General features: G+C 33.3%; 1 protein-coding gene across 2 annotated transcripts; it reads right to left on the reverse strand.

Annotated features, from left to right (window-relative positions):
• Window positions 1-4,096: 4,096 nt before the first annotated feature.
• LOC130799909 (uncharacterized) lies at window positions 4,097-15,275 on the reverse strand. 2 transcript variants are annotated; one of them, XM_057663200.1, is made up of 11 exons: window positions 14,898-15,275; window positions 14,081-14,208; window positions 13,893-13,964; window positions 13,645-13,790; window positions 13,030-13,144; window positions 12,851-12,931; window positions 10,425-10,559; window positions 7,342-7,429; window positions 5,293-5,401; window positions 4,934-5,041; window positions 4,097-4,833 (listed from the first exon to the last, which is right to left on the reverse strand). In XM_057663200.1, exons 1-9 carry the CDS (start codon window positions 15,199-15,201, stop codon window positions 5,298-5,300), a joined length of 1,173 nt encoding a protein of 390 aa, XP_057519183.1. In that variant the 5' UTR covers window positions 15,202-15,275; the 3' UTR covers window positions 4,097-4,833; window positions 4,934-5,041; window positions 5,293-5,297. The 2 variants fall into 2 exon arrangements, with proteins under 2 accessions (XP_057519183.1, XP_057519182.1); XM_057663199.1 differs by having other exon boundaries at window positions 4,934-5,084.
• Between the last annotated feature and the right edge of the window lie 9,492 nt (window positions 15,276-24,767).

The following is a 24,767-nucleotide window of genomic DNA, read 5'->3' on the forward strand; positions in this document are numbered from 1 at the left end:
AAGCCTTTCCTTTGTTAGCAAAGTAACGAAAATCATTGCCCTTAATGAGAAGCTGAAATGAAAAGTAACATCCAACAACACCACAAACTTCTTCCTACATTTTCACAGTATTGTAAGTGGAGATATTTAAAAACCTAATGTTATAGAAAACACTTATAGAGTTAACCTTTCTTTTGATATACAATGTAGATAGGAGGGTCATAAGCCTTTAGACAAATGATGTTTATCTCTGCGATTGGTAAGTAGCGCATAATCTCGGTGGTATTTTCGTGTCATGTTCTTAACTTAAAAATTGGTTTCTTAAGTTAGAACATTGCATGCTTGCTGCAAGCAATATAAAAACAGTACAGAGGATGTTGAGATATGAGTGGCTTTTAGTGTTTTTGTTTCTAAATATGCTAGGCTATACTTATGCTATAGAAGCTATACAATTGTAGCAAACTAATCTTTTATTCTTAGGCTTCAACAACAGAAGGAGCTTAAGTATCACGTGTTTATGTGATTAGTTGTCATAATTTTATATAGGACTAGTCAGTTTGTGTAGTTTGTTATATAGCAGTTTGTTACTATAATAGATTATGTAACTAATTCTTTAATCTCGTAATTCTTTATTGCTCCAAAAGAGGTTCCCCTTTGTATATCAAATCAGATTTATTCATTCAACAAAAATAAAGACTTTGCTTCTACATTCTTTAGCTGCTTTCTTTCATGGTATTAGAGCAAAAAGTGTTCTAAACCTTTTTTTGCATCCTACAATTCTTCAATTCTTTGTATGCCTCTAAGCCAACACCTTATGATGGTGAATAAGAATGACAAGAACAATGATCCCACTCTCAATCAAACCAGTCCATATTTCTTGCATCCTACTGATACAGGATTATAAATAGTATCAATCATATATGATCGAGTAAAATTCAAGGGATAGAAGAGGGGTATTACTATAGCTTTATCCGAACAGAAAAAATAGGGGTTTATAGATTGAACCATTAAAAGAAGCACTTCAAATGACATATATGCAAAAGCATGGGATAGGGTGAATGATATAATTGGATGGATTCTTAATGCCATGAGTGATAAGATAGCAAAAAGTGTTTACGGCAAATAGGTATTTAGGATGAACTTGAACAGAGGTTTGGACAGTCATCCTCTGCTCAATTGTTCACTGTCCAAGAAGTACTTAGCAAAGAGGTACAAGGGCCAGATATGTCCATTGAGGACTTCTTTACCAAAATGAAAGGTCTTTGGGATGAAATTGATGCCCTAGACCCTCTTGTTGTGTGTTCTTGCACAGGTTGTAATTCAATCTGTCACAAAATGTTCAGAAAAGTCAACAATCAAGAAGGGTTATTCAGTTTCTTATGAAACTGAATAGAAAATATCATCAAACGAGCAACAATCTTTTGATGATGAAAGATCTTCCCTCTGCTAGTGAAGTTTATAGAATTCTCATGCAAGAACAAGTACATCAAGAGATAAGCGAAATTGCCCCAGACGACTCATAAGAACCTCTTATGGCTTGTAGAGTTGAAAAGAGGAAATTTAATGACTTCAAGAACAAGAACTATAAAAACATTGGGAACAAGAAACATAATAGTAATCTGTTTTGTGAGCACTGCAAAATCAATGGACACACTTATGATAGGTGTTGGAAGTTGCACGGATATCCTCCTAATTTCAAGCATAACACATGGAGAAAAGATGAAAGCAAAGTTAATGCCACATAAGGGAATCAATCCACTGATGCAATGATCAATCGAGAATCAAATCATGTGTACACAAAATTGACAGTTGAACAATAAAATAGCTAATGAGTTTATTAAGCAAACTAAACAATGTAGCATTAGAACAAAGGGAAGTGGTTCGATCCAATGCAGTACAATCCAAAAGTATGCAATGTTGATATGTTATTAAGGATAATACATGGATTATTGATAGTGGAGCCACAGATCACGTGTGTTACAATCTTGCATTGTTTGATAAATATAAGCCATTAACAAAAAGGAATCACTCTGTCACCATATCAAATGGTGATCAAATTAAAGTCAATATAATAGGTGATGTTATAGTGCATGATAATTTTATATCTTGAAGGATTTATTATATGTCCCAAGTTTTCATTATAACCTGAAATCTATTAACATGTTGATCAAAGACATGAATTGTAAATTAGTTTTTACTACGAATGAATGTCTTATATAATACCATTTAATGAGGATGCCTTTGCCTCTTGGTAAAGCAAGAAACAATCTATACTACCTACACAACTCCAATAAACAAATAAGAGCAAGAGTGCAGAGAACAAAGTTTGGTCTGAATACTGAGAATAACAACAAACTACATTATCTCAAGATGTGGCACATTAGATTAGAGCATTTTCCTTTCAACAAAGTACAAGTCATATTTCCTGAACTAAAGGGAAAAAACTGTTAATGAGAAATTTATGATAGTAAATCAATAAATTTATGATAGTAACATAATTCCTTATAACAAGGAAATCAATAATTCAAAGGAAGCTCAAATTGTTGATCAGAATATAGATCAGAACAGGATAAGTGAATAGAGGAGTTTTGTTGATTCTGTTATACTTGATTATGTGCACCAAAATACACCAAAACAGCAAAGAGTCACAAAAACACATGATTACTTGAAATACTATGTTTGTGGACAAGTTGTCACACATTGGTGTAACTTAATTCATTTCAAAGCTTTAAATTCCACACACAAAAAAATAACATATAATCATTTCATGTATCAGGAACCTAACTCATACAAGGAAGTTTCTCAAGATATACTCTGGGTAGAAGCAATGAAAAGTGAATTGGAAGCTTTATCCAAGAACAGAACTTGGGTAGTAGTTACACTCCCTAAAGGAAACAAAGCAATAAGTTGTAAGTGAGTCTATAAGGTCAAGTTAAGGGCTGATGGATCATTAGAAAGGTTCAAGGCACGATTGGTTGCCAAAGTTTATTATCAAAAATATGGCATTTATTCCCTTACCATTTAACATCAAACTTTCTGCTTCTGATGGAGATCCACTGTATGACCCAAGTCATTATAGATGCATCATAGGAAAGCTCAATTTCCATACTAATACCAGGCTTGATTTATCTTATCCAGTCCAGACTCTAAGTCAGTTTATGCAACACCCTTGAACATCACATTGGAAAGCATTGTTACATGTGATCAACTATGTCAATGCAAATGGGCAAGAGATAATTCTTAAAGGAAGTGATAAGATAGTGCTACAAGCATTTTCAAACTCAGATTGGGCTTCATGTCATGATACTAGAAGATCAGTTATTAGATACTTACTTTTATTTAAGACAATCCCCTATTTGCTGGAAATCTAAAAAATAGCACACTGCGTCCAAATTAAATTCAGAGACATAATATAAAGCTATGTTCCAAGCTGCTTCAGAGGTATCCTAGGTTGTCAAACTATTAGAACAACTTAAAATCACAAACTAAAAGCCTATTACCCTTAATTGTGATAACCAAACTGTCATCTATAATGGTAAAAAAACCAGTCTTAGTAAAAGGGCAAAGCATATAAAGGTAGATTTCCATTTCACTAGGGATAAGGTCATGAAAGGCCTTTTGTAATTATCTTATCTTCCCACCAACATCAGCTAGCTAATGTTCTTACCAAGGTTTTACCATCCAGACTATTCAAGGATTTATTGTTCAAACTAGGAGTGGGAAGAAGAAAGAAAATTTGAATAAAATAAGATTATTTAACAACTTAATTCCAAAAATAAGCTTTGTGAAAACGTAATTCCCAAAATAAGCGTCCGTACATCCAAACCTAGCTTTGGAGTAAGTCGCTGTTACTAACAGCGAAAGACAAAAAAAAATTAAAATTAAAAGTCATAAGTCGCTGTTACTAACAGCGACTTAGGGAGTTGACCAGTCAACTCCTTAAGTCGCTGTTAGTAACAACGACTTTAAGGTTAACTGATCAACTCCTTAATCTCGTAGGTTGGAATGAGGAAGTAACTGAGAACTGAAAACTTAAAATTCATTAAGTCGCTGTTACTAACAGCGACTTAAAAAAAAAATTTTTTTTTTTAAAAAGTCGCTGTTAGTAACAGCGACTTACTCCAAGGCTAGGTTTGGATGTACGGACACTTATTTTGGGAATTAAGTTTTCACGAAGCTTTTTTTTCGAAATTAAGTTGTTAAAACATCTTATTTTATTCAAATTTTCAAGAAGAGACAACTCCTAATTTGAGTAGCTTTTTAGTGTGTTTGTTTCTAAATATGCAAGACTATACTTATGCTACACAAGCTATACAAAATTGCAGCATGCTAGTCTTCTGTTCTTAGGCTTCAATAGTCAGCACTTCATACAAAAGAAGGTTTCTACAAGTTAACAGCAGGAGCTTAGGTGTCACGTGCTTACGTGATTAGCTATCATAGTTTTGTATAGGATTAGTCAGTTTGGTTAGTTGGTTATATAGCAGATTGTTATTATAACAGATTATGTAACTAATTCTTGTAATTCCTTATTGCTATATAAGGAGGGCCCCCTTTGTATATCAGATCAGATTCATTCATTTAATAAAAATATAGGTTTTGCTTCTACATTCTTTGGTGACTTTCTTTCTTTCAGAGGACTACAAGTCTAAAATAGGTTATAATAATGCATAGCTACTGAAACAAAGTCCATCAGATGGCATCCGCTTCCCCTTCATTTCCTGCAGGGTGGATTGCAAGAAAAAAATATTTCCACCTCGACCCATTACTTCTCGCTTCTTACTTCTTCTCCACAACATGAAACACAGTACCGTATCAACTTACGGTAACGAGGCTATTTACGTAACTGATTAGGGCCTGCACAGACATAGGATAAAAACTGAGACTATATTTTCAATCACATAAATGAAAACCAAATTATCAACTCAAATTATACATAAGACGCCAAGTTTTGCACCTTGTGTTTTGGAGATTACACAAGCATGGCTTCCCTCGTACAACGTTAAAAGAGGTCTCTCTCACACCATCGACTACATGCTACTTCACCACAAGCAAGTACAAAACACTGGTGCACCAAGACATTTGCTTGAAATCATTATAATGCACAGCTGACAATCAAATGAATAACTAATCAAAATGCTAAATTCTTATAAATATCAATATACAACAGCTAATCGGTAACAACCCCTTTGTTAATTTTATCATTAACAAGGGTAAGATTGCATACATCTGACCTTCCAAACCGCATCCTAGGTGGAAGCTACTTAACGGCATTGGGGCAATAGAATCAATCTATAACAGCTAAACATAACTCACCCATTTCAACTTGATGATTGTGAGTAAAATTTTTTTTTGGCATCTACACAAGGACTCACATTTCCCATCTCCATCTTCTTTCTCCTTGAAGAACTCAATGAACCTTCCACTAAAGATGAGGAATAAAAGTAAAGATTTCAACAATAAAATAGGAAATGAAAAAAGCTTAGGCAACATATGAACTTAAAAAGTAAATCCACAATTCAATATAAAAATTCAAAAAAGAATCACCATATTTGCATACAACAAAAGGAAAAAACAATATCAATACATCATGTCTCAAAAAATAATAGATCACGATTTTTCAATATCCTTTTCATACATTCTGTGTGAGCAGGAAACACTTTTCTAGCTAGTCAGTAAGAGGCCAAAACAAATTTATCTCACATAACAAAGCTTAACTCAACAAAAAAAAAATCATCAACTTATTCCACTAATAAAAAGAGTATCTATCAATTTCCTCCAACCCCACGTCATCATCTTTTACTTGCACGTCATCCAAGCAACAAAAACATCCAACAAACACAAGCAACCAAGAAATGGACGATTAAATATGGGTGGTAGACAACTGCAAATAGTTTTTGAAGTTAACAACTGAACCTTTATATGTTCATGTATATTACAAGGTAAGCTACACTCTTATCTTTATCAATCTGCTTAACTTCCAAAAACAAGATGGTCAAACAATTGCCTAAACATTTCATTTAAGTCTTCAAAGTTTTCCTTGAATACTTCAACACATTTACACTAGCAATCTTTTGTTTAACATCCATACCTTTAGGGTAAATCTTAAATACTGCCCACTCAAGATCAGTATATCACACTAATATTTGGACTCCATGAAAAGACAAACAAGAATCGAGCCTGAAGCCCTTCAGAGAAGGAAAATCACTCAACTATGTTCTGATTGCCTCTTCGTATATATCAAGATATGCTTGTCCTCCACATAATCTCACATCAAAATATTTTTACAAAACACAGAGCTGATACTTTCAGCTGACAGCTAACATCTAAAGTCATAGTTATCTTTGTATAAGCCCATAATTTATCTCATGAATCATGATAAGATTTAAGTGATTGATTAGCACTTCTCTTATCCAAAAGTGAAAAACCTATGCTAGTCTTGCGGTGGCAACTAGAACAATAGTTAAGTTTCGTAAACACTTACATCTCATTCACTTAGTTTTGAATGGGACAATCAAAAGTTTCTTTGTTCTCCATGCTTAACAATTAACTGTGAATTCCGTTAAGATCCTACTCCAGTGCCGAGTTAGAATATGTACTACTTACTTTTCAATCCAAAAATTCCTGAATTTGTAAGTTCTCACTGGAAAGGAAAAAGAAAAGAAACCGAGAAGAGCAGGCAATCCTCTCTACCAATTAGCTATATTCTAAATTGATTTCTTCTTGATTTCTTTTTATGTCCCCCGAGCTCCGCCTTTCTATCTTCCTTACATGTTGTAATGGTCATCCACATGGATTCTTCTTCTTCATTCATTCCTATTTCCTACCATCTTAATTTGCATGTCTAGATCATGCATATCCTTTCCACTTGTCATCCAACTCATCTTTGGTCTTCCTCGCCCTCTTTTTAAGTCTCCCGAGCTCCAACTTTCTATCTTCCTTACATGTTCGTTAATAGCCCGTCTTTGCATATGCCCAAACCATCTTAAACGATTAACTTTCATCTTTTTCTCAATATTTGCTACTTCTAAACCCTTTCTTATATCTTTGTTTCGAATTCTATCCCAAAATGTATGACCACTTATCCATCAAAGCATTCACATTTCACTACGCCAATCTTTCTACTATGATCATTTCTAAAAGACCAGCATTCAGATGCATATAGTAGCGTTAGTCTAATGGTCGTTCGATATGCACATGAACACAAAAAAATGTACAAAATTTTGAAGGAACATACCAGTCAAATTGTCAACAAAAACTAGACTCACAAGTCACATCCAATTGTAATAAAACTTAGAAACAAAAAAGTAGCACAATGGAATTTCTAATTATGAGTTAATAGATATCAATATTACATCTCCTTACCTTGCCATTCCCAAACCACCTTTGATTCACCCTTAACAATTTTTGGATACCGGTCCAATCGAGAATCTAACTCCACCAAATCTTCAACCTATTGGATAGAAATAAAGGTAAACATGAAATTGATACAATAAGATAGAAATGCATGCAAAATCCCTACGAGAGGAAAAGGAGGTAGAGTGTGCAATGTCTTATGTTAAAAATGAAGATAAAATATTAGGAAGTACAAAATTGTAACTAATATTCCAAATTGCCAAACATACAATTCAAATCGCCTTCTAATAGCATCAACTAATTCCCTCTATTTATTACCATAAGTTAAGCACTATTGAATAACCTAAAAGTCAGAAAAATTTGGGCCTAAATCTTTAAAACATTGATCATGAGCAAGCTTATATAGTTCTGAACAAGAGATCAAGTTTTTAGAAGAAATCCAATTAGTACTAAAAATATATGAACAAATGTTACTCGAAATAAAATTTGATCCAATACGAGAAACAAACAAAGAAATCAAAAAAAATAATTTAGAGTTTCCGAAACGTTAGAAAACGTAGATATAATTTTAGTTTATATTATATTTTGTTACAACTTGAAATAAAAGAAATGATTAAAAATAAATTATAAAAAAAAGGCTAAGCTAGTAGATTTGAAAAATATGCTATAAATTATTTTGGCCTACTTAAAGTTAGGGTTGAAAAAATTTTGGTCTAAACCGCAAACCATACCGGATCAAATCATAATTTTAGTATTTGGTCTGGTTTACAGTCTAAACGGTCTGATTTGGTTTTTTTTTTTTCAAGAAAAGTTACGATTTTTGATCTGGTCACGATTTTTTTGTTTTTCAGACCAAACCAGTCCCCAAATTGTACTATGACCGAAAATCATAATTTTTTAAAAAATAGATGGCTACTAAATATTTCGAGATGTAGTTATTTTATACTAATATATACTTGAATGATGTTGATGCAATCAACTTATTAAAAATTATTATATTTGGTGATTGTAGGTGCAAAATATTTGCAAAAACCGCATGTATTTATTTGGACAAAAAAATTAAAAAAATCGTAGACCAAACCAAACCAAACCGTTGTATAACAGTTTATTCTAGTCTGGTCTGTTAATTTAAACGGTCCGGTCCAGTCTGAAAATTTTCCAGGCCAGAATTTTTAGTTTGGTATGATTTTAGTGTGAGATCAGATCAAATCGAACCATGTGCACTGTGCACCCCTACTTAAAGTATTATATAAGCTAAACTTCATTAGCAAAGAGATATATCAAATTAAAGAGACCACTATTGTAAAACCTAGTATTAAAAAGAAAAAGTGACGGCAACCCAAGAAAATCACATGGAACAAAAGAAGAGAGAAAATAGATAAGCAACCCTATAAAAATTAGGTTATTCAGAAAACAGGAGCGAAAAAAAGGAGGCACACAACACTCCCAAGTCAGGTATTTTTTTGTCTTTCTTTCTTCTTCTCTCCAAGTTCTTCACTTCTATTCTCTTTTCTCTTCTCTTTATGTATAAGTTTCAAAGGTTAAGAAAGCCCCAACATAGCAAACTACCCTTTTTTGCCACTACTTCGTCATCCATCTCATAAAGAGACAATCCCATAAGCTATAACAACTCACCTACTGGGAAATTTTGCTAGAACTCACGGAAGCTGGGGTATTGGTATTGAAACAGATCACATTAAAATTATTAATGAAATTAGCACCATTAAATTCACTAGATTATGCCTTATTCAGATACAAATAATCAGACAAATTTATAAGTAGGTAAGCATAGATCCTAAGCTATGAACATGTATGCATATACATCAGCTTCAAGGTTTCCTCTCTTCTATTTCCAGTGCACTGGAGGCTTAATGTGTTTCCAGTCAACATATGTGTTTAAAAATTATGCAACAGTAACATCTAATTACCCAAATGCCACTTAATTTTAGTGTCAATATCTGAAACCTTACCTATGCAACAACAAAGATGTGGCTTCTGATTGATCCTTAATTGCAAACATTATGTTACAACTTCATTTAAATAAAAAGCACACATGATTTTAATGACCATTTACTAGAATGTAAACAAAGAACTATGAATCATAGAACTAAAAAAAGCCTTCTTGATGTTCTTTATTTCAGTTCATTGTCTGGAAATACTCTGGAAAACTTTTCTACTAAAAACTTTTCCATTGACATCTTCATAATTTAATTGACTCCCTAATTTTGTTTTCACAATGTATAATATTCCTTACAAAGCACTTGGTTGCTATCCCCTCCCACAGAAAATCTTGCTTTTTTTTGTTTAGTAGAGATACAAAATAAGACGTGGAAGGATGACAACGAGTCGTCCGACATTTACCAAATAAAAAGTCAAAATGTTTTTCAACTCAAACTCAAACTCAAATTTATGCACATAGACTTTGCTCTAACTCTCAGATTTCTGACAAAGTTGGATAATGTTATTTTTTTCAAGGATTTAATTCATTTGAAATACCAAACTCGCAAAAAATGCCTTTCAAATGAAAAATAATCTGACCAATAAAACATATTAACTCAAATATGCTACTATTTGCCCAAATTTTACTTAAAACAATACGCAAACTAACAACAATAATAGTCTTTCGAATAGATATATAAAAGTTTTAAAAGTGTTGGAGCATTAGGGATAAGTCTTTTATCTATTATATCAATCTTAAAAAATACAAATTTTTCTGAAAGAAAATAAAAACTTAAAATTTGGACAAAGTTATAGTAGGATGTTAGATTTAATCCCAGTCAAAGTCAAGTCAGATTGTCGAAGTTTTTGGAAGATCCGACTTCGTCCGCCACCAATTCAAAGTCTAAATATATAATCCATATTCAGAGTCAGGCATTTTTTTACTCGAATTTGTATCTCATAGGTTTTTTTCTTGGACTAAGGTTAGATTCAGACTAAATTGAAAATCGTACAAACATGTGACGTTCACATATCAGATTGTAGGAGATGAACAAATAGAATCTAAAAAGCCAGATGCGTGGATAAATAAAGAACGTTTTGATATTCTAAAATGTTTCAAGAACTCAAATGCAAGTAAAGGGGGAACTGAGTACCATCTTCCAAAGAAGAGGATCTCTTCTTTCCTTGGTGGTAAGTAGATGATCTCGAAGCCTTGAGGCAATTAACCAGGGCTCTCTGTCACCCGTGCTTCTAGACATCAACGCATTATCCTCAAGAGTGTCACATACCTGTCATTATTTCAAAGAATGTATAACTCAAAAATGGTTAGTATTGTTGTAACAATTAACAGATGAACTGCATAAGGTAACAAAGCATAGCAATGTATTTTGTGAATTTCAATAGCACTCATATTCTTAAGTTGATCTAGTTCATGGTCTTTTGCTACAAGCTGATTCGCATTCATCAATGGTAATAAATACAGATGATGCAGCTCAACTTGTGGAATACTACAGAACGTGAAACAATTCACCAGCTCTTCAGGTGGCTTGAATTGCCAAAATTCCAAGGAATGAAGATTAGAATTCTAATTCTGCTTATAATTCTTTTCCCTCCACCTCTCTATTTATGATGGGCTTATGTTTCCTTTTTTCGAACTACATCTTTAGCCTTCTTTTTGAAATTCCTTTACTAACTAAATTATGTGGTTCTTCCCAATTTATAACCCCCAATCACCCACTAAGCCGGTTCGTAGCATCCCAAAGAAGATATAATCAGTACAATACCCTATATATTAGACACTCACTTTTTTTTTCCAAAGCAACATTTGAAATTGTTTAAAAGTTTTTATGATGACCGGGTTGTCCATTTGCAAAGAATTTTTTTAACAATGTTTAGGTAAGACTTCCCCACATCAAGACCAAAAGTTCCTTTGGTGACGCTATCGTACAACTAGAGTCAAGTGCCAGGATCCGAATCCTTGGCGATTTCAAATTTTGGCTGATAAATTGATTTAATATAGCTCAAAAGCATGTGTTTATCTGCACAGATCCTTTTACATGTGGGTTTCTATAAGGTCTTTCTAAATCTCTTCACTATTTGGATAGAGAGAGGCATCAAATAACAATGTCATATACATGAAACATTCTGTACTATGAATGTGTGTGGGGTGGGAGGGGGTGGGGGTGAAAGTGGGGAAAGAGAGGGGACGTAAACTTAGATGCTAAGTAAAATGGACCCTTATAAGAGCAGTAATAGGAAAGTAAAATTAGCTACCCCCAACCCCAATTTCAAGGCTCACATATTCATTCAAATACATGCATTGAATACAACTTGATATTTTTAATAAGGAATCATCATATAAGATTTTTGAAGTAATAAGATATGTTTGAAATTAGTTTTATAGATATGAACATTCTAGGAGTGAGTTGTGGTCAGTGTTATTTTGTTATCCATAGATTAAAACTATTAGTATAAAGTACTTTTTGAAACTCATGTTTACTTAAAAATTAATATTAATCATCTGAATAAATGTTCAACCGCTCATGTCGTGTAGTTAACTAAAGATTTGATTGGTATAGTATAGTATGTACAAGCACTAAAATCAAAAGGAAATACCATAGATCCTTTATCAAATTGGTTTTTTTATGGCATTCCAGACATTTAGTATAAAACTTGGTCGTCATCATTATAAATGTTCACCATTATGGTCCCCAAAGAATTTGTACGTCTAGTGTTGCATCATTTCCACTTCATTATCAAGAGGCTATCAAGAAAAGGTACTTTTAAAGCCAAGCTTAAGTTATATATCCATCCCAACAAGAAAGCGCACGGGGCACACAAGGCTCAAAATGCATCGAGGCGTACCAAGGCCCACGCCTCTTGTAGTGGGCTTTACCTGACCTAGTCAAGGCATTTTCAGTCGAGGTTGAGCTCGAGGTGCACAAGGCACAAGGCAAGGCGCGCTTTTTAAAGCTACGGTTGTCAGAGTTTCTTAGGATTGTTAAAGAGTTGAATAGTAGCCTATATGTAAGAGGACAATTGGGGAAAGAAGAACAAACGAATTAAATTGTAATGAGTTTAGACGCTAGGGAGAGAGCAAGCCGTTCGAATAGCTTATTATATGTTTTCTACATTATCACTACAATCTTCCATTTCAGTATTTTACTATTCTTGCTATTTCATTATCTGCCATGACACATTCAGCCAACTAGAGGAAGGCCTAGGCTAACTCCAGTAGACAAGATGCCCATTGCCCATAGATCAAAGTTAAATTCCTGCACAAAATTTGGCATTTGTATTTCTTCATCCAAAAGCCTTCATCCCATTGGGGGGGGGGGGGGGGGGAGGGATGAGTTGTTGCCGTCACCCGCATACTACTACCCTCCTCCTAATCCAAAGATTGGAACTAGAAATGAGGGATAAAAGAACACTCATACAATTCTATTTTCATGTTCAAATATATTTTCCATGACCACAACCAAAGAGAAGTAAGAATTAGTAATGAAGGAACTATTTGATATGAATTACTCAACCCCTTTTAGTTTTACATCAGCCAAAGCAGTTAAGTTGTGTTTAGTACCTGGTGGTAAAGATGTTCTGCTCTCCTAAGCAAACACCATCTTCTACGAATTCTCAACAGCAATAACATACATACCACAACCTGTAAAAATCAACATCGTCATAATTATCATGGACTTTTTACTAAATGTTAAGGTTTGAGCAATCAAGATTTTCAAGCAACCCAAGAAAGTTGAATACCAGTGCAAATACTGCCATGAGAAGTAGAAGGTTCCTAGCTATCCATAGTTGAAGACGACAAGTAAGTGGCTTGTAACTTTCAGCTAAAATACCAGGGCACTTGAACTCTTTGAACCTGCAATAAATTTTATATAAATTTGAAAAATGGGTCAAAAAAGACGCATGGTACAAAAAAGTGTTGCACAGTAATTAGAGGCTACTGGAAAGGGTATATGAGAATGTAGGACACTACCTACAACAAATTAGGGTTTCTCACGCATAAATACATACACATCATTCTTGTTGAATTAGCAGATTAGAGCTTTGGAGGGATAATAAGCCAGCTTGCTCAGTGAGAAATATAATAATATGAGAGCCACATCACAACAACAAAAAAATTAGTATCTTTGTAAGCCACCTAATTGGGATAAATATGGGGGATTCAAAGACATTATATGACGCAGATTTTTATAGGCTTCACAATCTAAATCACATCGGATTGTTGTTTTTGTGAATGTGATCCAGATTGGTGTTTCGTGCTTTGATTTTGTAATCCAGATAACACCAATTACACTAGTACAAAATATAAATACAGCAGCTAATGAACTATTTTACATATACTGAAAGAAAGCGTACCCATAGCCAATGGTTCGTGTGTCCAACAGTCCATGAATTTCCTCCATTGCTTTTTGCTTGGTATACCTATATTTAACATCTGATTCTGTGGAACCTTCAAACAGCTCATTTTTGTCCAGCATGTTCTTTAAGTTGTCTTCAGAAACCTAACATAGTTACGGAGTTCACATAAATTCCATATCAGACAGATATAGAAGAGTGTCAAATGAAATAAATTCTCAAGGTGGTACAGAAGTGAGGTAATATACCCAAATTGTTCCAGTTCCATCACACATATACTGTGCATGATCTTCACAAAGGCGATCTTTTGCCCATCCCGACTGAAACATTTATAAACAATATCCGGTGCAGATATTAAGCCATAGAAAAGTGAGAATATGCATTAGTTCAATCAAACAAAAAATTATAGACTGCACAACAAAGTGCACAAACTTACAAGTTTCCTAGCTGCTTCATAGATATCTCCATCTTCAATGCATAACTTACCATACTTCCTATACCCTTGAAAGCATTCTAACTGGCCTTCATAACACCTTCCATTACTTGGACAAGGTTCACAATAATCTGCAATTATGGAATGCAATTTCATTTATAATCGAACTCGAGTGTAACATTAATCCCATAAGTATACGACATTTTCAGCAAGATTCTTATTATCAACTACCACGGTCCATCTAAGAGCGTAGAGGAAGTGACATGAATACTTGAAGTAATAAGAAGAGTCAAAAAAATAAAGTTAGTGCCAATGGAGAGAAAAAGGGAAAGCATAACAACCTATCCAATCTAGTTCGTACCCGAACAATTTTAAAGACACTCTCTTTCTACTAGACCCCTAAACCAAACCATTACCTATTCCATACCAATACAAAAGTCACTTACAGAAAATTCATTATAATTCCTTCTTCAATACTTTTCCTTTCACAGAATCATTGGATGGAAGAACACTTCAAATCGTAATTGCATGAATGTAATGCATACATTAACTTTGAAAATTTCAAGCACCCAAAATATGGAAGAGGCATATTCATTTGTTGGATTCTTGTAAGTAAGAAAAGAACAAACATACAGGAATTGGCTTCAAAAGTATTATAATGGAATAATCTGAAGATAAATAATGGTTTTACTGAATTCTCTCTTACCTCCAAATTGGAAATAGATATATAAACAACCCAAACTAAAGAACAAAAAAACAACGAATATCTTATAATAAAATGGTGAAAATTGGAAATAAAAATAGAAAAACTGAATATTACCGGGAAATGAAACATCAAAATCTATACCATCGGAATCACAGAAAGGTTTAAGAGAATGATTGAAGAATCCGTAAAGGAAATTGCAGAAACCGGCAACTAAAGTTGCGATAATGATAACAACAATGAGCTTCAGAAATTCGAATGACTTAGAAGGAAGTAAATCAGGGGGTGGCTCAACTTCTGCTAGTAATGATGTGATCGTTGAAGAATAACTTGGTGATTGAGATTGATTAGAGACTATTCTAGATTTTGGGGTTTTTGGGGAAGATTTAGGGTGTTTTCTAGCTGTTGCTGAAGAAGACATTGATGATTTACCGTCAAGATACGGAAGAAAAGGGTCAGTTAATCGGGACTCGGAAACTACCTTTCACAATTTATCAAATGTGACACGATCCTACGGGTAGTATAGTCAACGCGAATGAAGTACTGTCATAATCATACATATCCATAAATACTAAGAATTAATTACCGGCTACAATTTTAAAATTTACTCATTTTTAAATAAATAGTTATGGACTTTTTTTTTTTATTTTACCAACAATAGCTTTCAACTTAGCAAACATAACATCGATTTCAACTTAGCAAACATAATATCGATACAGTCACTTTATCCCAATCTAACCAGATGACCGACTGAACCCTTTGACATACCTTTGATTTACCTTTGACCTACCTTATCACCTTTGACTGAAACCATAGTTAACACTCATAACTCAACTCTCAACTAGTCATTAATTTCACTCCTTTTTAAAACGCCATTTTACTCCCCTCATTTTCCCACTTCATCTTCTTCATTTCAAGTGCATTAAAGACATTATAATAACAGGTAAGTTCTCTCAACCTTTGTTACTATTCAATTTAGGCTTAATCTCACATTAGGGTTTATTCACCTACCTATTCCTCTTCTGTTATTCTCTTTTTCAGAAATTAGGGTTTTTTCTTTAACAGATATTGACATCATCATTGAATCACGAAACTCGAATAGAATGCTACTGTGGTTATCATGTATTTGTGCAAAGAGGATGGACTGTTCAAAACCCAGGTAGAAGATTTGTGGCCTGTCCTGACTATGATGGTCATAATAACACAAGAAGATGTAACTTTTTCCGCTAGGTGGACAAACAAATGACCGATTAGCAAAAGGAGGTCATATTGCATCTTATGGATGAGAGAACAAAACTCTAAGAAGTCGTCATTTGTTATTTTGCAGCTTTTTTATTAGTATTTGGATCAATTACAACTACGGCCTTAAAGTTTACTCATTTTCAAATAAAATAGACGCGGACCTTTTTTTTTAACTAACAACAACCTTCAACTTAGCAAACATGACATCGATACAGCCATTTTACCCCAATCTGACCAGATGAATGGCTAATGACCCTAAATTACCTTTGACCAATCCTTTTTACCTATAACTGAAATGTAAAAAAAAAAAACAAAAACCCATCTAACTATAGCTAATGCATAACTCAACTACCAACTACCTTGTCATTTTACTCACTTTTAAAAAAAGAAAAAAAAATCGCGTTTAACTCCTTCAACTCCTCTGTGTCACTGTCAACATCATCTTCATTGTTCAGTCAGCCTCCATTGAAGGAATTTTTTTCGTCCTTTCCTTTTTGTTAGGTTTTCAATTTCATTAGGTTTTGCTTTGCCTTGTTCATCTTTTTTTTTTTTTTTGCGTTCTATAACCTTAAGGAATGCCTAGGCATAGATGATGGAAAGGGTTATATATTCATGTCTGATAGGCAGAAGGTATTTGATGCTTATTGTATTTTGTACATTAATTGGAAGTTAACATTTTGGTTTGTACTTACAAAAGGTCATTGTAGGGACTTATAAGAGCCCTTGATGAGATTGCACCTGAGGCACATACAAGGTACTGTTGGAGGCATCTTTGGGGAAATTTCAACATAAATGGTCAGGAGAAGCGTACAAGTTTGTGTTGCTGCCAAAGCAACCACTGAGGTATAATGTCTATTGCATTTATTTTGTCAATCTATTTAGCTATTTATCTTTGGCATTTATTTGTTATTGTCTTGGCTTGCAGACAAAGTTTAAAGAGAAGATGAATGAACTAAAAGATCTTAATGTAGAGGCTTATGGGTATATGGCTTCAATACCATCAAATGCATGGAGTAGGCATGCGTTTGACACTGTCTGTAAGTCAAACATGTTATTGAACAATATGTTTGAGTCTTTCAATGCTGTGGTGAAACCATGTAGAGACAAAGCTGTGTTGACACATATGGAATGGATAAGGAGATTTATCATGCAAAGACACCATAAGAAAAAAATAGGGTTAAATTCAATAGAGGGTGGTATTTTGCCTTATGTTAAAAAACAATTTGAATGGTCTGCTGAGGCATACAAAAGTTGTATTGTTAGAGTAGCTAGTAGCACATTGTTTGAGGTTGATTTTAAGGACCAAACTTGTTTAAAGGATTTGGATGAGAGGACTTGTAGCTGTTTTAGATGGCAACTGACAGGTCCATGCCATCATGCATATGCAACAATAATGACCAGTAGGGGAAATTGTGAGGAGTTCATACATGAGTACTACAGCAGAGCCAGTTATGCTAAGGCGTATGCTCCAATAATCAAACCTATGCCTAGTGCTTTGGATTGGGAAAAGACCCCTCACATCCAGCCAGACCCTCTACCATACAAAAGACTGCCTGGAAGGCCATCAAGTAAAAAGAGGACATTGGAGCCTGGTGAGAAAAGTAAGGGTAAGAAGTAGAAAGGGAATTAAAGTGCTGATCGGGTAGGCAGGGAGATTGGTAAGCAAATCAAGTGCTCATTTTGCAAGCAACCAGGACACAACAAAAGAAAGTGCAAGAGCACTGAACCTGCACCTCTTGAGCCAAAGAAGAAGGGAGAAAGGCAACCATTGACTGATGACTGCTCTGCAAGGTGAAGGACATGAAGAGAGAAACAACAAGAAGCAGCAGCAACCCAAGCATCCCAAGCATAAAATATTTTAGATAGTAATGAGTACCATGATAGCCCAACACCAGTTTGTGTTTAGCTAGAAGGTTGTAATGGATTTTTTGCAAACACTGTTAGCATTTAAACTTGTTTAAGTATTATGTATTGTAAGCTTTAACTAACTTCCATTTTGTGGTGAAAGATTTGGAATGGGCAGTTAGCATTGATATTATGATGCACATTTGATGATTATAAAGCTTATGTTCCATTTACTGATATTATGATTCAAAAGAACAAGTTTACAGTTTATGGTTACATCATCCAAAATACATAATTGCCTGCATTCATCCTACATATTACTATAGCATGATGTTCTACATACAAGCTCCAAAATACGTCATGCTAAACCTACATTCTTAACCAAATTTTACACACAATAACTGACTATCCATGACACAATGATCACACCAAGAAATGTGTTAACAACCAATCCGCATCTCCAAACACGCCGAGGATAGAGCAACTTCATCATGACCCCATCTGAAGTTTTCTTCTTAATCTTCTTGTTAGCCAAATCAAGTTTCCTTTTCAATGCAACAAATTCCCTTTGCAGCTTTGTTCTTTCATCCATAAGACGCAATATGACCTTCTTTTGCCAATTAGTCATTTGCTTGTCCACCCAGCGGAAAAAGTTACAACTTCTTGTGTTATTATGACCATCATAGTCTGGACAGGCCACAAATCTTCTACCTGGGTTTTGAACAGTCCATCCCCTTTGCACAGACACATCAGAACCACAGTAGCATTCCATTCGAGTTTTGTAATTCCATGATGATGTCGACATTTGTTAAAGAAAAAAACCCTAATTTCAGAAAAAAGAAAAAAAAAAAAAAAAAAAAAAAAAAAAAAAAAGAAGAATGGGTAGGTGAATAAACCCTAAAGTGAGATTAACCCTAAATTGAACAGTAACAGAGGTTGAGAAAACTTACCTGTTATTATAGCGTCTTTAATGCACCTGAAATGAAGAAGATGAAGTGGGGAAATGAGAGGGGGGGGTAAAATAGCGGTTTAAAAAGAGGGAGTGAAATTAGTGACTTTAACGAAAAATTAGTAAATAATTAATAATTAAGATCATTTCATTTAATTTTAACTAAGTTTCAGAATTCATATAACATGTTTATTAAGTCATTTTAACTTGTAAAAGTCATATATGGTATTTTATTAATTTGTATGGGCATTTTATCGATAAATCAAAACAAATCGTTTTGAAATTACTTAAGTCCGAATAGATTAATATAAAAACCCAGCTTCTTAAGAGCTAAAATCCAACTCCTTTACTACAAACATTTTCAAAGAATACAAAGATAGCATTATTTTTTGGATCTTTCTATGTAACTTAATGGCTTTTTATTTTTAACTAAAGATTGTTAAATTCACTTACTCTTCGATAACTTGTTACTTTGGAGATGACTTTGTGTTGAGCAACACTTCTTAAACAAGTTCCAAAATTGAATTTTTAGGCTAGGAAACAAAGAAAGATTGTAATTGAATGGATGAAAATTGTCTATTTTTCCTTTCCATGGTTGAAATATTTAGGGCCTTTTAAGAGATGGTTTTTCTTAGTTACTGTGATAAAATACCCATTTTACAATAGTTTTAGTGTATAGAAAGATTTCATGTTGATATAGTTTACATGAACAGATTTTAACAAAAGCTTGTGAAATAAAGAATTTGACATAACTTAATCTTTACTTTGTAGAATGCTTTAAGCTTGGTGTTGTTGGAAATCTCTTGGAGAGTAGATTATTTTTATGAAAGATTTTAGTTCATAAACATAAATTTTCAGAAGTTTAGATAGAATTTTGAAGAGGTTGTTGTTAGCAAAAAAAAAAGAAGGTGTTTTAGTAGTTGAAACTTTGAAGGATTCTAGTGTTTGTTCTTGGATGAATGTGGGAGCAATGTGTTTGGGCTTATGGCTGGATGAAGTGGGCAAAAATGGGACAACAATAAGGCTTTAATTCCTCTTGTTTGCATGCTTGTAATGATGCCCAACATAGATTAGAACAAAAGGGGATTCTTGAGTAGAGTTTTTAGCTTGAATATGTAAGTGTATAAAGGGCTAAAAAGAGGAGGGGACAACAATGTTGAGTATTTAGAACATGTAGGCATTATCCAAAGGCTTAAGACATGCACTAAGACATAGACTAAGCAAAAAAGTAACAATGAATCAAAATGAAGCTGCTCAACCCAAGTGCTCGTTCGAGCAAGGGTGTGCTTGTTTGAGCACTATGCTGCTCATTCGAGCATGTCCTCTTTGGTCCAGCAGTTTGTTCCAAAACCTTTTGTTCTGATGTTTTTCTCGTTCGAGCACTTTGAGATTTTTGCGTCAAAAAGTTTCTGGAAAGAGATTTTGCATATGCTCGTTCGAGCACCTCAAAATAGTGCTTCTGTTCGTGAAACGAAACTTTGTTTCAAATAGAGTAAAGTGTTGTTAAGATTGAATGTTTTACATCATAATAAAATGATAATCATCAGTTATCATTGATGCATGGTTTTGGATGAATCCATATGTCACTTCAACTCTATAAATAAGAGTGAGTGCATGGAAATCATTTACGTCTTTGAAAATTAATTTCTGTCATCTTTCTCTCAATCTCTTGAAACATAGAAAAGAGTAATTAACTCTTTTATTGTTTTCTGATTTTAATCTCTACAAAAACACATAATCATTTAGTTCAATCGGTTCGTACTAATCGGTTTCGTTGTGAATTTCCGATCTCATAACCCAAGTACCTTTGGGGGGGAAATATCACAAAAGAAAAGTATCGTAGTCGTCTTCAATCTATATCAATATTTCTAGTGACGTTCATCGTCGAAAACTAATCTTGTCTACGATGTTTTGTTCAATTCGTGATTCATTCAAGCAAGGAGTCCGTTGCCATACACAAAAGAGACACTACAAACAGCATCTTGTGTTTGTAGTTTTATTTACCGCATTATTTGTAATAAACAATAGGTGACTGGTTGTTGGTACTGTTTGGAGGTGGATTATGTCCTTCATTTGAACTATTAGGGATTACTAAATTTTCATTAATAAAGCAAGTGTTTCATTGATGTGCATAGACATAGATCCTGCCAATCTATTGTCAAACCTCTTAAAAATAACTAAGATTATCATTTGGGCTGAGGCTCAAATGACTTATCAACATGCCAATCTATTGTCAAACCTCTTTAAAATAACTAAGATTATCATTTGGGCTGAGGCTCAAATGACTCATCAACATCACGTTGAGCCTAATTACTCACATCCAATTTGTTCATTCTCAAGTTGTTAAAAATCATTTTATTAAATTTAATATGAAAATTTAAATTTAATAAGATAATAATATAATTATATAATTGTTTAAGATTTTGTTTTTTTACATATCAATAATAAGAATGCATTGCATCAATTATCATTAAAGTACTTTGCATCTATCATCTCCATTTTCACAGACTAAAAACATAAGTCAAGAACAAAAAAATGGAATTATTATTGTTGAAGTTATTGGTGCCTTGAGTGCACCATTCAAGTCTATGCATTCATGGGTGTTGTAACACCCCGTTAAATTATCGATTAAAAAAATTAATTATTAATAAATAATTAGTCGATTAAATATATTAAATAATTATTTGAGTATACCTTTGTTGCGCACGTGTTTTGTCGCGTAACAAATTTATCGCGTAACAAGTTTATCGCGTAATGATAACAACTAAACCGAACAATAAAGTATTAAAAAAAATCATCATAAAGTGGCCGGTAGGGAGGAATTGGAGGGGATTTGTAAGTCCTCTCTAGGATGTAAGTGTGTTTAATTAGGCTTTGAAAGGTCAAAAGACATTTAAATTTCACTAAAAAATTCAGAAATTTTCTTCACCATTTTAGATCCTTTTTTTGGCCATTTTAAAGAAAAAGAGAAAAAAATGAGAAAAAAAATCTTGGGTGTTGTTTTGGGTGTTCGATTGGGCAATTCAATCCTTAATTCTTGAAAATTGTAAGCCCTTTATTATTATAAAAAAATTTAATTTGTTAAAAGAATATTTTTCATGATTTATAATTCTTTAACAAAATTTAATTTGTTAGAAGAATTATATTCATGTATTAATTTTATATAGTTTCTTATGATTTATAATTCTTTAACAAAATTTAATTTATTAGAAGAATTATATTCATGTGTTAATTTTATATAGTTTTTTTTTTATGATTTATAATTCTTTAACAAAATATAATTTGTTAGAAGAATTATATTCATGTGTTACCTTTATATGGTTTAATATAATTTGTTAGAAGAATTTATAATTCTTAATTTGTTAGACAGTTATGGATGAGTATTTATTTATAATTATTTATGATTCTTTAACAAAATTTCAATTTACTAAAAAAGTCATGTTCATGATTTTATTTTTATGCATAAAGGAAAATATATATATATATATATATATATATATATATATATATATATATATATATATATATATATATATATATATATATATATATATATATATATATATAATTAACGAGTGATAGAAATGTCTTAATTTAATTATTTATATTTTCTTTTTATGTAGTCTTTAATTGTGTGTTGAGATTTGTGCAAGTGTGGATACTCATGGTTTGGTTATTTCATTATTAAGAATGATTTGTGGTAGTATGTGTTGAATTGTAAATATCGGGAAAAGAAATCATTGAATTTAAAATAATAATTAAAGGAATATAAATATTAAAGTGAAATAAAAAAATTTTAAAAAGATTCTGGACAGTAGGTGTTCCTCGACAGGCGCACCATGAACCTTGACATTCGAGTGCGTTTGTTTGTCATTTTGTTCACCGATTGCATTAAAGGTCACTTAAACGCTAAAGTTAGTTAAAAATAGTAAATGGGCATTAAAAATTACAAAATTTGGTACCCTATATAATTGATGCCTTTCGGACGCAGTGGTGAAGTTGGATTTTCCGTTTGAATTTCTGAAATTGTCCAAAAACGGCCAAATAAAGTTTCTGGTTGCATTTTAAAATTAAGAAGCTAGTGAGATTCATATTTAATCATTTAAAATTATGAAGTTTAGTGATGCCTTGATGGTATAAAATGAATTGAATGTGTAAACACGTTCTAGTACGTGTTTTTATTTTGTGTGTGTATCTGTGTTTAGGACCTCGGTTCATAAGAGGTTGACTTCCCGATTGTGAAAGTGCCTTGAATTGATTTATCGTGCTATCATGGTACACGCTTAGACCATACTTTTGTAATTGGTTATGTGAAGTAAGGTTGTGTTCATTCTATATTGTGATGTTATTTATCACTTAATGCTTAGACACCAAAAAGAATTTGAAAGGAGTTTAAATTGGAAATTTGAGGATGGTTGTGTTGGTTACCCACTTGCGGTTAAATTATTAGAATGGAATTATTATTGTTATCGTTCCCATGGCAGTTTTAGATCATTATGATCACCATGGGGGTATGCATACTTTACCTTTAACGACCCGAATAGGACAGACAACGTCATAGGCCAGAGGTTGCCTGGGAATTAGCTCTCCCATGTGTATTCCTCCAAATTTTTATATTACTCTGGCAACCCGAATTGGACGGGCAACGATATGAGTTGGAAATTGGAAACTCAAATATGATATCTTAAGTATTAGAGCCTTTGCATGTTAGGGTGAACTTATAGCTTGTATGTAACTTGTATAATACATTGTATGAAGTCTCTGATGTGTATTGGTTTGTGTTCTTTGGTGCTTGCTACGAAGTTGTCATTTGACAACTAGCAGGTTGATTTGCAGGTGGGGCTGGTGTGTGAGGATTCAAATGTTAGAACCTATTAATGTGCTGACTATCATATATGAGTTTATATCATTTCTAGTTATCGTTTGAACTTTACTATTTATTTTAGCAAGTACGCTCTATTTTGGACTTTATATGGTTTTGATGATGCCCTTAGGTTTTGAAGTTGCAAACTTGAAGACTTCCACTGATTTATTTTTATCGTTTTCTTTTGATTACTTATTCTTTATCAATAGAATGTCATCGATCTTAGAAATGGTTTAATTTCAATGTCCGAAGTGTAATCCAGAATTCATATTTACATGTGAATATTTGGTTCACTTTAACCCGATTTATTACAGGTGCATAGAAATTTGGAATCTCATGAGTGGAGTCATTTGTGTGTTAATGTGGTTGTTAAGTTTGTAACTTAATGTGAAAGTTTATGATGATTTTAAGTGCATGGAATAATTCAAGAAGTTATGAAGGAATTAAGAAGTTATTGCACCAGTTTTTGCTATTGTGTTAGATGCCTTGAACGAGGCATCCAAGGAAGGTGTATTGCCTTGAACGAGCTATGAGTTCAAAAGGGTCAAAAGATGTTGCTGTATGGGTGCTCGAACGAGCGGTTAGTTGGATTGAACGAGCAGAACAGAGCATGGCAAACAAGAGGTTTCTAGAAGAGCTGCTCAAAAGCATTAAGGCTCAAACGAGCAGTCCCCTGTCAGGCTGCTTTGGATCTGGTTTGCGACTCTTCAAGTTTATGAAGCTATTTCAATTCATATTTATTCTTAGTCTTTATATGTAATACTCATTAATTGTAATTAAATCTATAAATAGTGAGCTCATTTGTTCATCCAAACACATAGATTACAAACCACAAATCTAAACACATGGCCTTGGTTTATCTCTCACTCAATTGTGAGAGTGTTTTACTCCTTTGATATAGTATAAACAAACACCACAAAGTACATTTTTTAATTTATTGAAATAGTTATTGTTCATTAAGGTACTTCAAATCTTATTGATGTTAGCTCCCATTTCAATTATATATGATCGAAAAATTAGGAAAAGCCGGAGCCAAAACCAGAAGAGAAACGAAAGCCCGGATAATCACCTTAAAGGACGAATGGAG

Source organism: Amaranthus tricolor, chromosome 14, assembly GCF_026212465.1.
Source record: "Amaranthus tricolor cultivar Red isolate AtriRed21 chromosome 14, ASM2621246v1, whole genome shotgun sequence".
Taxonomy (NCBI): domain Eukaryota; kingdom Viridiplantae; phylum Streptophyta; class Magnoliopsida; order Caryophyllales; family Amaranthaceae; genus Amaranthus; species Amaranthus tricolor.